The 16867-nt window shown below is 41.5% G+C and overlaps 1 protein-coding gene across 13 annotated transcripts in view; it reads left to right on the top strand.

Moving 5' to 3' along the window:
• The window catches only part of NCOR2 (nuclear receptor corepressor 2), a 599120-nt gene that overhangs the window by 143819 nt on the left and 438434 nt on the right, over nt 1-16867 (top strand). For 12 of the 13 annotated variants that reach the window (XM_040347350.1, XM_040347349.1, XM_040347347.1 and 9 more), the window contains exon 3: nt 15221-15348. In XM_040347350.1, the coding sequence (XP_040203284.1) occupies nt 15221-15348 (128 nt within the window). Of the gene's footprint in view, nt 1-4099; nt 4177-15220; nt 15349-16867 lie in introns of those variants that run through there. The other variant, XM_040347352.1, reaches the window with a different exon arrangement.

The raw sequence follows: 16867 nt of genomic DNA, 5'->3' as shown, positions 1-16867 counted from the left end.
GCTTCACAACTGGCTTTCTACTGCAAATGCGTTGGTAGCACTGAGCTTTCTCACTGGACCCGCAGCCTCCTGGGACCTGCAACGTGTCACAGGAGGTTTGGGGCATTTGGAAGGAGTGCCCAATTTTCGCTCCAATCGCCTAGGCTATCCTGGTGGAACTAGAAGAAAAACAATGTAGCGCCTTCTAAGCGTAGCAAGCAAGTTTAATGTTGTAAAATTGGTTTAAACATATAAAATGCCTACTCACAAACCGGATGTAGGTAAAGGCATGACAATATAAGTTGTATCATCCGCGGGGATCCCGGAGACAACGATGTGCCCTCGTGCAGGCATATGGAGCTGTCCTTGCTTGTGTACAGCGGCGGCGGCAGGAACCAAAACGCCCTCGGAACTATCGAGAAGGATTCAGATCTCCACTGTGTGCTGCGAGTTGGACGTCACTTCCGGGCGCGGGAGGTGCGCGCGTTCGAGACTTTCAAGTCTCTTCATCAGGCTAGACGGTGGCCATTTTACTGGAGGGCAATATAACCATTAGTAAGCCCACCCATTGTATTCTTATTGGCAGAATCTTGATTATGGAACAAAAATGCCGCCCACGAGACTTGCATGGAGAATAGCCAGAGTCAGATACAGATTATGTGGGTGAAAAACGACATATAGCAGGAGTTTAAAAGGATATTGCAATGGGGCAATATCGTAAAAAGAGCTAAGATAAACGAAAATTAAAGTAAAAATAAAAAAGATACACACAATTGCTGCATACAAGGCGCCCTGATGAGGGTATCATATCATTATATACCTACTATATTAACCTCTTATATACCAATGACAAATAAGTGTACAGCATGCACATATACAGAAAAAATGCGCATAATACTGTAAGCGATAAGGCTCAAGTGAGCTGGTGATATTTTTATATAGACTAAATAAATAAAAAGTTAAAATGTTAAAACATTGAGATTTTTTTATAAAAAGGACATTTTAAGAGGCCAAAAGAGACTATGATGTTGACGTCATCAAGAATCTCTGATTTATACAATACCATGATAGGCAATATTATGAAAAATGATCCTGGTGGAACTGGAGTGGGTACCTGTCAGAGGTGCTTAATCTCTTCTCTCAATAAAAAAAGAAAAACATCCAAAAGTAGTGGGGGGGAGGGTTATGTAAAAAAGGAAACTGGCCTCTTTAGGTGAAGTTCTGCTTTAAATAAAGTTTCTTGTCACTTTAAGTTTTGCATAGTCTGTTTTTATTCAAGTTATGTTTTATTTCAGTTTTATGACCTTGTCAGACTATTTCTATTTGGTATCGTATTTCCAGTGGGTCTATCGTGCAAGTATGCAGAATTTTATTATACACAGCTTTTATTTTCTGCATATAGCTAGGATTTTTCTTGCGATTTACTCTCAGCTATGATTGGCTTAGATTTTATATCCTTAGTAACAATTATTAGGTGTTGTGTATGTGTGCTTGTACAAAGCATTTACCACTTGTAATAAGAGAGTAATGAGTTCAAGTTAGATGACTGTCAGAACAGGTTAGGGCAGTGTAATATCTTTTGAGTGGAGAGATTGACAAACTTTTAACTATACCCTTGAGAAAGGTAATTGTTATGCTTAGACTCAGTAAATGCAGTTTAGCTAATAAATGATGTTAAGTATTGCTCTATGATAATGATGTCTGTAAAGACTGACTAATGCATGCAGATCATCTCATATAGACCTCCAATGTGTTTTCCTACATCAGGCCGGCTAGTAAGATCTTTTACCCTATTATATAGCTCTTCAGCTACAAAGGTATTCTTTGTATGGTTCGCACACCCTACCTACTTTTCTATGCTTTTGTTGCTTTTCTAACTACCAAACAATTGAATAAGTTGTTTGATGTCAGTTCACTGTATCAACATTGGAAAATACACAGAGGGAAATTTAGTAAAACTTGGACAGACATAAAATGGAGCTGCTTTGCATGCCAACCAATCAACTTCGAGCTTTCATTTTCAAGGGTTGCCGGCAGAAGCAGAAGCTAGAAGTTGACTGGTTACTATGCACAGCTGCTCCTGAACCTAAACACGGCGTGTAAACGTGGCAAACCTTACGTTTTTAAACGTCGGTTACTATCTGTCAAGTTAAATCGTTCAGGAAAGGTTATGAAACATCTAGTTTACATTAAGCCTTAAACGTTAGGGGGGGGGTGAGTCATAAGAGGGCCAATGAGAGCGGGAGGTGTGCCTCTGTGTAAATCCAGGAAGTGAACAGGCAGCAGCTTCAGCTGCACACAGTTAAGATGGCTGCAGTCAGACTTGGTGGAGGGAGATTTCTGAAGCATATTTGGCAAGTACAGAATCACAGTATATATAAAATATTATGCAAAGAGGTTGGAGGGAAGCTTCAGAATGGCAAAAATGTTTTTATTACAAATTATGTGAGCAGACTGCGGTTCCTCTTTAATGTAAAAGTTCTCACTAATAGAAGACGTGAGAAAATGCCTGCTGTTACCCTGTTTTAGTTTTACTTTGTTACTGGATCCTGTCTTTATGTATGTGATCCCCTTCAAAATCCATACTTAGACCCAAGGTAGGTAGGTAGGTATTAGTGTGAACCTATCCTTAAAGTAGAACTATAGGAAAAACTTTTTTGGGGTCTATGGGAAATCTACTGGAGTCTTGTATTTATTTTTTATACTAGTAATGGTGGCAATCAGTGACTTACAGTGGGACTGCAATATTGCGGCGGACATTAACTGACACTTTGGACAATTTGCGGGAACCAGTGACACTAATACAGTGATCAGTGCTAAAAAATATGCACTGTCGCTGTACTAATGACACTGGCTGGGAAGGGGTTAAACATCTAGGGCGATCAAAGGGTTAACTGTGTGCCTCGCCAGTGTTCGTGTTTACTATGTGTGTTTTTTTTTTACTAGGAGAAGAGATAGATTTGAGTCCCTGCTTTGCAGGAACACAGAATCCACCCCTCCCCCCTGTCAGAATGAAACTCCACCTTGTTTACATAGGATGATCTCCATTCTGGGTCTCTGCCCTATGATCAGGTGATGGCGGGGCATTGAGTGCGCGGCACCCGCAGATCAGCTTTTGCTTGAATAATCACAGCAAAAGCAGAACAACCCCTGCAGGCGGAAGTGCAAGATCATGTGTGTGTATATATACGTAATCCGGCGCACAGCTGCCACCCTGAAGCAGTAAAACTGCTATAGGGCAGTCAGCAAGTGGTTGACCATAAGGGCACTCTTTGCTCATGGAGGAAAAGAAGTTTAACCTCCAAATAACAAAAGGCTTCTTTACAGTGAGAGCTTTGGAAATATGAAATAGACGGTTTTCTGTTTATCTCCTCCCACCCTTCTCTCTACTTGTGACCCCCCCCTTTTTTTTACCCCCCAATCGTGTTACTCTATTCTTGTCTATACTACCTTTGCCCCTCCCCAAGTGCCCACCATACCTCCCTGCAGCATGGTACTGCCCCTAGAGACTTACAAGGTTTATTCCACCTTTTTAGATAGTACCCGCGCCATGTAGACTCACATCTCTGGTATGCTCCCTGGATTTACTATTTCTCCTGTTTGTCAAAATTTACTTCTGTTTTATATGTACTATCAATGTTTTACTTTTGTCCTGTTTTATATGTTCTGTTTTAACAAATCTCAAAATTTTATAACAGACTTTCACAAAAGCTTGTTCTACCCAACTCGGTACATTGCTTAAAAAAAGGTTAGATGCGTTTCTATAAGCAAGACATTGTCCTGCTATTAATATTAATGATAAGTAACACCGTAGATTGTTAATCCAGGTAGCATTTGATTGCCTTTGGGGATCAGAAAAGCATTTTCCAGTTAGAAAAAATTGAACAAGTGCTAGAATTGAACATTTTTCTGGATTGACTACAGGTTAGGGTTCTGGAATGAAAGCATTTACTTTTTTTTTTTTTGGTCTTTTGGTTAAAATGCAGTTATGTGTTTTTTAACCGGATTCAATATGTAAGCTCTTTTTTTTCTTTAATTCTTTATTCTAGTTGAGCAACAAGGAAACAACATACGCGCATGAATGGTTCAGTGGTTTCAACTCACTTGTGAACCAAAATATATTACATTTAAAAAATATATGTTTCTAAAGGGTTGAACCTTGTGACTACCCAGACTCTGAAACTTACTTTTCGTAAGGTGAGCATGTGATTCCTTACCACCTTTTTGGTTTTGTTTTTTTTGTGTGGGGTGGGGTGAGGAAAATCGGGGAAAGAGGGGACAGTGGGGTATGGAAGGTGTGTGAGGGGAGGACGATGGTTAGAGACTCAGAGGAGAAGGGGGTTAGGTCATTAGCGGGAATATGAGGAAGAGAAGGGGAGATGGTCCATACTCTGCACCCACCACTGCACCCAGTGGTTTCTCCTTGACTGTATTCTTAAGAGTCAAGTGCCTTTTGGCATTCTTGTGAGGTGGTGAACTGTATCCTTTTGTACCATGTGGAACAGAATTTGTCACTTTTGTGTTGTAAGGAAACCAGTGAGTGTTTCATAATCACGGCCTCATTCATCTTACAGAACCACATGTCTGCAGTTGGTGAGTTGGTTTATTTCCACATTGCCATTATGCATGCCCTAGCAGTGTTTAATAGATGTATCAGCGAGGAGTTCCTATAGTTCTTATTTGTTAAGTTCTTGAGGTGTAGAATATATGTAGCAGATTGTAGATCTAAGAAAACGTCCCAATTTTGTGTATAAGCTCCTGTATTATCCACTAGTATGGTTTCAGGATATTACAATCTGATAAGGTGTGTAAGAGAGTACCAGGGTTGTTGTTGAACCTTCAACAATTACTTGCGGTAGGGAACATTTTATGGAGGGTGATGGGAATTCTGTACCATCTGGTCTTGGTCTTACAATGTAACCGGCCTCTAGCATCTTGTATGAGTTAAATGATTTGTGCGCAAAATATAGTTGCGTTCAGTTTGTTTAGGGGTGAATGTGATCCCCAAGTCCATTTCCTACTGTCTGAGGATGTAAGACAGGGGCCAGTTTGGGGGATTGGCTAAACTCTTGACCAATAGAAAGACTTTAAAGCACATTTTCTTAAAGTATAGCTAAAGGCAACTTTTTTCTAGTTTTGAATAGAGTGGAGAGGTATTGGACCTCTGTCAGTTTTTATTCCGGTCTGTGTCCCTGTTGGGGAGATTTACCCTCTATATTTGTCCTGTTTACCATTATCATTAAAAGTGAAAGTTAAAAGAAAATTCCAAATTTTTGGTTGTCCCCAGAAAGTTCAGAGGGGAAATGTTCCAATAGGGACACTAGCGAGACACTAGCACTGGTGACCTGGGGGTCCCCAAGAGATTCCCTTAATTTGCAGGGATTTCCTCAAACTTCCTGTTTGTCTTTGAGACAAGAAGTGAAGGGAAATCTTCCCAATGGGACAAAAATAAAACTTACAGGGGTTACCCTTCCTTGCTCATCTTTATCCAAAATGAAAAAAGATCAAAAAAATTCTGTAGTTCTTTTCTACGAATTGTGTCAGTAGTCCTAGAACTTTAGGTTTGGACTTTTTTTTAGTGGTTGATTTGCATAGCTCCCCAGTGGTCAAGAATGGGTCAACTGAAAGGTCCATTTATTTGTAAAGAACCATTTGTAGTCTTTTTTTTTTTTTTTATAATTTCTTTATTTTCCAAAGAGGGTTTGGTTTTCAACCCAAGTAGATGACATAAAATATATGATATGACCATGTAACAGAAAAAAGGGTCACATAAACAAATTTACATATCAACCAACCCAGCAATACACAGTACAAATAAGCACGTGAAATATAACGGTTTCAAAAATTTGTTGACTGGATAAAGCTGGAGGAACTTACAAGTAACTATAAGGGGGACCCTGGCATAAAAACATACATTTCAAACTGTGCTATATAATATGACTCGTACAGTATCGGGATGCAGGGCGTCCCGATGGCCAGTTGGATCAGAGATGCGCCATTAAGTTGGGATAGATGTGGACGAAGATATAAACAACACTCAAAGTATCACCCACAACTAGACCAAGTATCCAAGAAATAAAGGGGGGCGGGGGTGTCGGGTGGAGGGGGTGGGGGTTAGAGGATTGGGTATCCCTAGTGTGGGAAGAGAACAACGTCGAGAAAAGGAGAGAGTAGACAGATAGTGGACATTTAGTACCTCTCGCCCAGGTGAGTAGGACTAAATCCAGGAGGTCAGCGAGATTGCGAGACCTCCCGGAGATATGCGTCAGTATAAACAAAGTGGTGCCAGGGTCTCCAAGTCTCACAAAAAAGATCTCCTTTCGGTTGTGTAAGGTGGCGGTGAGATCTTCCATTTGTAGTCTTTGATAAAATAGTATTATGTTAGCTCTTTTAAGGCCTTGTGTACACTGCTGCTGGTAAACTGACGTCTTTTTTCAACTGCTCCTGAACTCTCCTCTGTTATCTTATCAGTACATGTACACAGGGTCGTTTATAGTCGTTTTTAGGCAGTTGAGTTTAGAGGCTTCTTCTGGAACCCCAAAAAATGCATTCAGAAGCTTTAGAGTTTAGAGGCATTTCAAGCGCCAAATGCGGTAAATCGCGTTTAGCAGCATTTCGTTTACAGACGTTTTTCATTTTAACCAAAAACGCTTCTAGATGCAAACATGGCTAAATGCAGCATGCAATCGCGGTTAAACGACTGTTTTTAGACTCCAGTTTATAGCTGTCAAGTTAAATCGTTCAGGAGAGGTTGAACAACGTCCTGTGTACATTAAGCCTTACTCTTAAATGATGTGCTATGGTCTCTAAGAAGTGTTCCAGTCCCAGGTGGTCCTACAGTCTCTGTATCATTATATGCCAAATCCTGTTGGTTTGAATGCCATGGTAATGTGCAGCCACTCTTCTGGCATTCAGATGAAGTCCTGAAGCAGGGTTGCCGATCGTCAAGAAATTCAAGGACAGTTTGATTTTTTACAGTCTGCATGCCCATAATGGACGTTCACGGACAGATGTAAGAATCATGGATTATACAAACTGTCTGTGAATTTACTGACAGTTGGCAACTCTGTGCCCCATGAGTTGTCCAGTATCATGTAGCATATATTTCCCGGTCTTGGTTGCCATGTTTTGCAGAGTGGCAATCTCTGCAATGTCATGCATTATCATGAGGCAAGGCCAAAGATCAGGGAAGAGTTTGAAGAAACGCAGTGCTGGCTTTGGATGCAAAGTGGGAACATTTGGAGCAGTGAAAGTGGCGCTTGGTGACGGTCATTTTACTGATTTGTGAATTATTCTTATGCTCCGACTTGGTTTGTAAAACATAAAAAGCACTACAGATTTGCCTTACTGACTACCACTAAAAAGAAGAAAAAAAAAATGTTTCTCGTCCGTGTAAAATAAAGAACATCCAAGATATCTGCAGGAAAACGCGCAGGAATGACTAGCTGAAAGCGGACAATGCAGTTCCCCTTAATGATGCCTTAACATGTCATTTATTTGTAATGCGCTTGTTCGGTGACACTGGCAGTGCCTCAGTTGACATGTCTGTGCAAGATAAAGATAGATAGAAGATGGGAGAGGCTTCCTTCCAATGCATGACTCATTGGACATGACTTATAAAGCGCTGCAGGCTTGGAACACATTTACTGGCTCCTCGGGTGATAGATAATTCCTGGGAGATGGGATCCATGCCCTTGCTTGTACCTTGTCATCTGGCAGGCATATAAATCCCTGTACAAAGTAATGAAGCACAGAAATGTGGAGCGGTACTGAAGGGCTTTGCCCCATGACACCTGCACTTGCAGTGAAGATTTTACAGTAGACAGATTTCCACTAAGATTAGACAGCATGTTTCCCTTTACATTTTTTACTTTCCATTTGTCTTTTACGCTGGCAGATACTGCGAATGCGACAATTTTTCTTGGCAGCTGTGGGGGGAAGACGAGACACATTTTCCACAAACTTACTGTACAAATATATTAGCTGAATACTGATGGTCTGGAGCTGGACACTTCTGTTTCCTTACGTTATGGGCCAAGTCTTTGAGCGTCTTTTTCCTTTTGTTCGATCTGACACATTCTGCAACCAGGGAGGCAAAGACTGTGAGAATGCGTACATTTCTAATAGTCTGGAGCGAACAATGTGAGCTTGAATAGTTTATAGAAGTTAGAACCCAAATGTCAGCCAACGTGTGACATATAAATGTAAGGCTGCCTACAAAGATGTTTCCTCTATTCTTTGCAGATTTCTCTCAGTGTCTGCGACGATTATCTCATGTTGGTTCAGCTCTTTTGGTGAGCAAGTAGCTGTTAATAATGTGTATTGCCAGACTACAATACATTTGAACCTCTAATCAATTTAAAGAGTATGTCTGAGCAAAATACAAAGAATATGTGCAGTACATCTCTGTAATACATACAGTGAGGAAAATAAGTATTTGAACACCCTGCTATTTTGCAAGTTCTCCCACTTGGAAATCATGGAGGGGTCTGAAATTGTTATCGTAGATGCATGTCCACTGTGAGAGACATAATCAAAAAAAAAAAATCCAGAAATCACAATGTATGATTTTTTTAACTATTTATTTGTATGATACAGCTGCAAATAAGTATTTGAACACCTGAGAAAATCAATGTTAATATTTGGTACAGTAGGCTTTGTTTGCAATTACAGAGGTCAAACGTTTCTTGTAGTTTTTCACCAGGTTTGCACACACTGGAGGAGGGATTTTGGCCCACTCCTCCACACAGATCTTCTCTAGATCAGTCAGGTTTCTGGGCTGTCGCTGAGAAACACGGAGTTTGAGCTACCTCCAAAGATTCTCTATTGGGTTTAGGTCTGGAGACTGGCTAGGCCACGCCAGAACCTTGATATGCTTCTTACAGAGCCACTCCTTGGTTATCCTGGCTGTGTGCTTCGGGTCATTGTCATGTTGGAAGACCCAGCCTCGACCCATCTTCAAAGCTCTAACTGAGGGAAGGAGGTTGTTGCCCAAAATCTCGCAATACATGGCCCCGGTCATCCTCTCCTTAATACAGTGCAGTCGCCCTGTCCCATGTGCAGAAAAACACCCCCAAAGCATGATGCTACCACCCCCATGCTTCACAGTAGGGATGGTGTTCTTGGGATGGTACTCATCATTCTTCTTCCTCCAAACACGGTTAGTGGAATTATGACCAAAAAGTTCTATTTTGGTCTCATCTGACCACATGACTTTCTCCCATGACTCCTCTGGATCATCCAAATGGTCATTGGCAAACTTAAGACGGGCCTTGACATGTGCTGGTTTAAGCAGGGGAACCTTCCGTGCCATGCATGATTTCAAACCATGACGTCTTAGTGTATCACCAACAGTAACCTTGGAAACGGTGGTCCCAGCTCTTTTCAGGTCATTGACCCAGCTCCTCCTGTGTAGTCCTGGGCTGATTTCTCACCTTTCTTAGGATCATTGAGACCCCACGAGGTGAGATTTTGCATGGAGCCCCAGTCCGAGGGAGATTGACAGTCACGTTTAGCTTCTTCCATTTTCTAATGATTGCTCCAACAGTGGACCTTTTTTCACCAAGCTGCTTGGCAATTTCCCCGTAGCCCTTTCCAGCCTTGTGGAGGTGTACAATTTTGTCTCTAGTGTCTTTGGACAGCTCTTTGGTCTTGGCCATGTTAGTAGTTGGATTCTTACTGATTGTATGGGGTGGACAGGTGTCTTTATGCAGCTAATGACCTCAAACAGGTGCATCTAATTTAGGATAATAAATGGAGTGGAGGTGGACATTTTAAAGGCAGACTAACAGGTCTTTGAGGGTCAGAATTCTAGCTGATAGACAGGTGTTCAAATACTTATTTGCAGCTGTATCATACAAATAAATAGTTAAAAAATCATAAATTGTGATTTCTGGATTTTTTTTTTTGACTATGTCTCTCACAGTGGACATGCACCTATGATGACAATTTCAGACCCCTCCATGATTTCCAAGTGGGAGAACTTGCAAAATAGCAGGGTGTTCAAATACTTATTTTCCTCACTGTACATGTGTTTTTTGTCTCTTCAAAGTGCTGCAAGTAAGAAAACGCTACCAGAAATCCAGTAGGCTCTACACTTCTATTGTGAGCTGACAACGTGGCTTCCACTGCATCAGATTCTCTAATATCGTTGTCAGCTTTGACTAGTTCTCCCTTGCTTAACTACACACTCCATTCCTTATCAAAATGGGGAGAGGGGAGGCATTCTGTAGTCCAGCAAAGGAGAACTGGGCAGGGATGACAACACTACTTGGGATTTTGTTTTGGCAATGTGTTTTATTAAATGTAATTAAACACTGGATTTCTGGCAGGACTGCTGTATAGCCACATTATAAAAGGATGAAAGATGGGAAAATGTGCATGCTTTTTGTATTGTAATTTTTTTTTTATCATTTTATCCAGACATACACTTAAATTTTTTGGAGCCATTAGTCCAAAGAATCTACTGTATTTATTGGCGTATAACACTCACTTTTTTACCCTTAAAATAGAGGGTACACTGTGCCTGCGTGTTATACGCAGGGGGCTGTGGAAAGTTTTTTTTCCTGAAACTTCCCTCTTAAAGTTAGGGTGCGTGTTATACGCCTGTGCGTGTTATACGCCGATAAATACGGTATGTCATGTACTTTACAGCGGAGCCGAGAGAGTGGGGGTGGCCTCTTGCATAGTCCCAGTCCCGACACCCCCTGGAGGTGGAGACAGGGAGCCCGGGGGCACGAGAGGGTGCAGTGCCTGTAGTCCAGGTAGGGTCTCTAGAAGCACAGGAGACTTCTTGAACACAGAAGCTGCAGCAGTAACGTCAGATCTGTTCAGGGGAGATCAGGCAGGGGAAACAGGTGCAGGCAGGAGTCAGCAGCAGGCTGGCGGAGAAGGTACCAAATCAGGAGACAAGATCAAGGTCAAAGTCCAGGCCAGGGTCAGAATAGCAGGCAGAGGCAGATAAGCAGGTAGGGAGGATCCGAGAAGGGTAGTCAAACAAGCCAGGCATTTTCAGGAACAGGTCAATCCGGTAGTCGGCAAACAGGAACAACAGGTATTGGCTGAAAGACAATCCAGCACTGACACTCAGTTAGGTTCACGCTTAAATAGGGCGCCGCGCCCGCTCTGAGTCCTATGCGTCCCAGTCTATGTGTGTGTCTATGCGTGTGCGCATGCGCATTAGCGATATCAGACCGGGAATTTCTTGCGGACACCCGGAACTGGGGATTTGTTGCACTGGTTTTCTGACAATCTATCTGCTAAACATATTTATCCTCCACTAATTCTTCTATATGTGTGTATGTGTGTATATATGTTAGCAGGTATGAAAAAATGCTGTAAATTACAAATGTTTTTAGAAATATAAGTGTTTATTTATTTTATTTATATCAATTAACAAAATGGAAAGTAAATGAACAGAAGAGAAATCCAAATCGAATCAATAGTTTAATACACCATGGATATAAAAAGTCTACACACCCCTGTTGAACTGTCAGGTTTCTGTGATGTAAAAAATGAGACAAAGATAAATAATTTCAGAACTTTTCCCACCTTTAATGTGACCTATAAACTGTAAAACTCAGTTGAAAAACAATCTGAAATCTTTTAGGTAAAGGGAAGTAAAAATAAGAAACTAAAATAATATGGTTGCAGAACTGTGAACACCCTTACACTAATACTTTGTTGAAGCACTTTTTGATATTATTACAGCACTCAGTCTTTTTGGGTATGAGTCTACCTGTATGGCACATCTTGACTTGGCAATATTTGCCCACTCTTCTTTGCAAAAACACTTCAAATCTGTCAGGCCTCGTACACACGACCGGACATTTCCGCTGAAACTGATCCACGGACCAGTTTCAGAGGACAGATCCGATCGTGTGTACAGGCTAGCGGACAGATTTCCAGCAGACTAAAGTTTCTTAGCATGCTAAGAAACTTGCCAGCTGGAGAACTGTCCATCGGACAGTACGTCTAACCAGCGGACCGAAATCCCGCGCATGCGTCGAATTGATTAGACGCATGCCTGGAAGCATTGAACTTGCGCGATAGAGAACGTCGGTGTCGTCTACGTCACCGCGTTCTCTGTCCGCGGGGATTTCGGTTTGATGGTGTGTACAGCCATCAGACCGAAATCTCCGAGCGGACATGTCCGATGAAAACGGTCCGCGGACCGCTTTCATCGGACTTGTTACCTCGTCTGTATGAGGCCTCAGATATGAGGGCATCTCCTGTGCACAGCCCTCTTCAGATCACCCCATAGATTTTAAATCGATTCAAGTCTGGGCTCTGGCTGGGCCATTACAAAACGTTAATCTTTTTCTAGTGAAGCCATTCCTTTGTTGATTTGGATGTATGCTTTGGGTCGTGGTTATACTGAAAGATGAAGTTCCTCTTCATGTTCAGCTTTCTAGACGAAGCCTGAAGGTTTTGTGCCAATATTGACTGGTATTTGGAACTGTTCATAATTCCCTCTACCTTGACTAACGCCCCTGTTTCAGCTGAAGAAAAACAGCCCCAAAGCATGAGGCTGCCACCACCATGCTTCACTGTGAGTATGGTGTTCTTTTGGTGTTGTGCAGTGTTGTTTTTACGCCAAACATATCTTTTTGAAATTATGTCCAAAAAGTTCAACCTTGGTTTCATCAGACCATAACACATTTTCCCACATGCTTATGGGTGACTTAACCACTTAAGACCCGGACCATTATGCGGGTAAAGAACCTGGCCAGTTTTTGCGATTCGGCACGGCGTCGCTTTAACTGACAATTGCGTAGTCGTGTGATGTGGCTCCCAAACAAAATTGGCGTTCTTTTTTTCCAACAAATAGAGCTTTCTTTTGGTGGTATTTGATCACCTCTGCGGTTTTTATTTTTTGCGCTATAAAAAATAATAGAGCGATAATTTTGAAAAAATAACAATACTTTTTGCTATAATGAATACCCCCAAACAATATTTGAAAAAACGAAAGGCGGCGATCAGCGATTTTTTTCATGACTGCGACATTATGGCGGACACATCGGACAATTTTGACACATTTTTGGGTACCATTGTCATTTTCACAGCAAAAAAGCTATAAAAATGCATTGTTTACTGTGAAAATTACAATTTCCGTTTAGGAGTTATCCACTAGGGGGCGTTGTAGGGGTTATGTGTGACCTCATATGTGTTTCTAACTGTAGGGGGGCGGGGCTGGACATGTGACGTCACTGATCACCTTTCCCTATATCAGGGAACAGACGATCAGTGACATTGCCACTGTGAAGAATGGGGAAGGTGTGTTTACACACACCTCTCCCCGTTCTTCAGCTCCTGTGACCGATCGCAGGACACCGGCGGCGATCGGGTCCTGCGGTCACGGAGCTTCGGGCCGGGTCGCGGGCGCGCGCCCGCGACCTACGGCTGGGCACTTAAAGGGGACGTACAGGTACGTGCCTGTGCCCAGCCGTGCCATTCTGCCAACCTAAATGTGCGGGAGGCGGTCTTTAAGTGGTTAAAATGTTTTTGCAAAATTTAGCCAGGCTTGGATGTTTTTCTTCATAAGAAAAGGCTTCCATCTTGCCACTCTACCCCATAGCCCAGACATATGAATAAGACGGGATATTGTTATCATATGTACCACACAGCCAATACTTGCCAGATATTCCTGCAGCTCCTTTAATGTTGCAGTCAGCCTCTTGGCAGCCTCCCTGACCAGTTTTCTTCTCGTCTTTTCATCAATTTTGGAGAGACGTCCAGTTCTTAGTAATGTCACTGTTATGCCATTATTTCTCCACTTGATGATGACTGTCTTCACCGTGTTCCATGGTATATCTAATGCCTTGGAAACTCTTTTGTACCTGTGACGGTATTGGTATGATATCCCCATCAAACAGTCCCTTCTTCCCATAACAGAACATCACAGAATCATCCACACATGAGCCAAGGCTGAATGCTGGAACCAGACAGACTTTAATAGTATAACACACAGCTTATATGTAATTTCAAAAACTGTTACAATGACAAATCTCCGCCCCCCTCACACTGGGGCTTCCATACAGATCATGGGCAGACATTTTGGAGCCGATTCTAAAAACACATTTTCTTTAGATAATGACATCAGTGGAGTTAATTACTAGGTGTAACAGAATACATGATCTAGACAGCCTGACCACAATGAAGCAATCAGAATAATTAACATGAGCCCCTTCTAATAACAGTAAACAGTAACCACAGGGCTTCTTCACACAACACACTAGACCATTTACCCTTTGAACTAGGACTGGCTGAGGAAAGGTCATTACCATATCAACAGCCTGTTAGCCGAGGAATGAGTCACACCTGAAATCCTCTAACACACACACAGCATAACGAGCAGGGAGAATTAACCGAAGCATCCTTCACAGTACCCTTCTCCTGACTGATACCTTTTAACAATGAGATCCCTCTGATGCTTTGGAAGCTCTCTATGGACCATGGCTTTTGATGTAGTAAGAGACTAAGAACATGACAGGAAAGACCTACTAGAACAGCTGAACTTTATTTGGGGTAATTAAGAGCAACCACATTATTTTGGTTTATTTTTATACTCCCCCCCCCCCCCCCCCCTCCCCAGTCAAAGGTGGAAAAAGTTCTGAAATTATTTGTCTTTGCCTCATTTTTTTACATCACAGAAAGCTGACATTTTACACTGTGTGTGTGTGTGTGTGTGTTTGTGTGTATGTGTGTGTGTGTGTGTGTATGTGTGTATATATATATATATATATATATATATCGCTGTCTTGCACAACTATTTCAAGTTTTACCGCAAGGGAATTCTTCCTTTGCTTTCAGTTTTGCCTCCACTTGCCTATACTGTATATTGTGCTTCTCCTGCCCTCTGCCACTTCTACTGAGAACCCCTTTCTGTGTGCCCCCTCTACTCCTGCAGATTATACATAGAGATCTGCTCCCCCAGTGTAATCTGAAGCTCTTGTCTGTCAGTTTGACAGCTGGGTCCATCTCTGTCTACCAGGAGGGTTGACAGTGAAGAGGGCTGCTTAGACACAGAAAAGGACCAGCTGTCAACATTGTCACAACAACGTTGTGACTGATGCACTTAATGTGTGATGAGTAAGTGCACAATTTGTCATTCTTGCCTATAGAAGGGAAATAGGATAAACAGATATAAAAAATAAAATAGCTTTTTGATTCGCTTGTCTTAATATATTATTTTTTCTTTACGAATATACATTGAAACTGCAATGCTGTTTTTGTTCTACAGGATGCCAATATGCTAGAGTATCAGCACCATTCAAGAGAGTACAACCCTCATCTAGCCCCCAGTTCTGTTCTTATGCCACAGAGGAGACGACCATCACTACTATCCAAATTCCAACCAGGAAATGAAAGGTAGGATCACAGAATTTTTCTCCTTTGTACAAGCTTTTACATTCTTGTTTAAAATCCTTTTTCTTGTATAAACAGAGAGCGCAACATTGCAGCATCTATAAGACCCCTTTCACAGTGAATCAAACTGCTTCTTATTCTGTTCAATAGATGCTTTCACACTGGGGGCGGTGCGCTGGCGGGGTGGTGCAAAAAGTCCTGCAAGCAACATCTTTTGGGGCATGTTTGAAGCGCCTCAAAAACGCCCCTGTCCATTGAAATGAATGGGAAGCACTTCAAAAGCGGCTGCAAAATTACCTTTAAAAAAAGCAACCTGCCAATGCTGCAAAACCCCCCCAAAAACGCCTGACATTTTATGGGCAGTTTTTGAGCACCTCAGTGTAGAAGGGGTCTAAATCTTCTGACTGCTCAACATTGATTGAATCGGAAATGTACTGGTCATTAGGGCTAAAGCAGCACATACAGTGAGAGAAATTTTTGTAAAATGTATAGAATTCCAGTTGTATTGACTAATGCTGGCCATACACGGGTCGAATTTCAAAAGAACTTTCTTTTGAAAATCAGAAAATTTGTGCGGTTTGTGATCTGATGGTGCCACCATTGATTTCGAAATTCGACCAACCAAACCTTCAATTTCACCTCCTGTTCCTACAGAAAATAATTTTTGTGTCTGGGAATCTTCTTTTCTTTCCTGGAATCTTTTTCTTTTCTTTCCAGGAATCTTCTTCTTTCCGGCAATTTTCTTTTCTTGCACATGAACATTTCCTTTTCGATTACATTTCTCGCACGATTCTCCCATAATTGATTAGAAAATATTTTTTTCCAACATGTCCGATTATTAAAATTCTATGTCCGCACGAAAATCGGCTGTTGGTGCGAAATACAAATGAAAATTTTGAAATTTGTGTATTGCCAGAAATAACTGACAGTACACGCATACATTTGACAGTTTATACATGTGCAAATATGAATTCAGATAACCAATAATTTTATTAATTGTTTGTAAAAGTTTTAGCATTTTAGACAATTCATCATCAGACTTGAACAATTTATGCCAATATTTAATAATATCTGGTTTCCAATCATTTTCTGAAATGTCCACATGCTGGAACAATCTGGATATGTAAAGATAGTGGAAAAGATCATTTAACACCACATCTGCATATGACTACAGATATAAATTCCCAACAGTCAAGCTGGGGACATTCCGCCTATGTGTGTGTCGGTCTGACAGAAGCATACTGGAAAAACAAGAAGCCGACTGACTCCCGATCAGCGCTCAACCAATGGCAATTTTTTTTGGTCAGTCCGCGGGAAGTGTGCACCAGGCTAGAGTGTGACTCTGTTTATTGAGATCGTATCAGCTAACAATCAAAGGTCTTATCTTCTTGGGTACCTTCCTTGCACGTCACTGATGTTTGCACCAATTTAATAAGGCTCTCTGTTCTTACAATCGCACTTTTGTTCCATCCTATAGTAAATATCTGCTGCAAGTAATTGATATTTATAGTGTAATATTAGA

Source organism: Rana temporaria, chromosome 1 (assembly GCF_905171775.1).
Source record: "Rana temporaria chromosome 1, aRanTem1.1, whole genome shotgun sequence".
Classification (NCBI taxonomy): Eukaryota; Metazoa; Chordata; class Amphibia; order Anura; family Ranidae; genus Rana; species Rana temporaria.
Note: the sequence above shows the minus strand (reverse complement) of the source record. Positions and strands in the feature narration are given on the sequence as shown.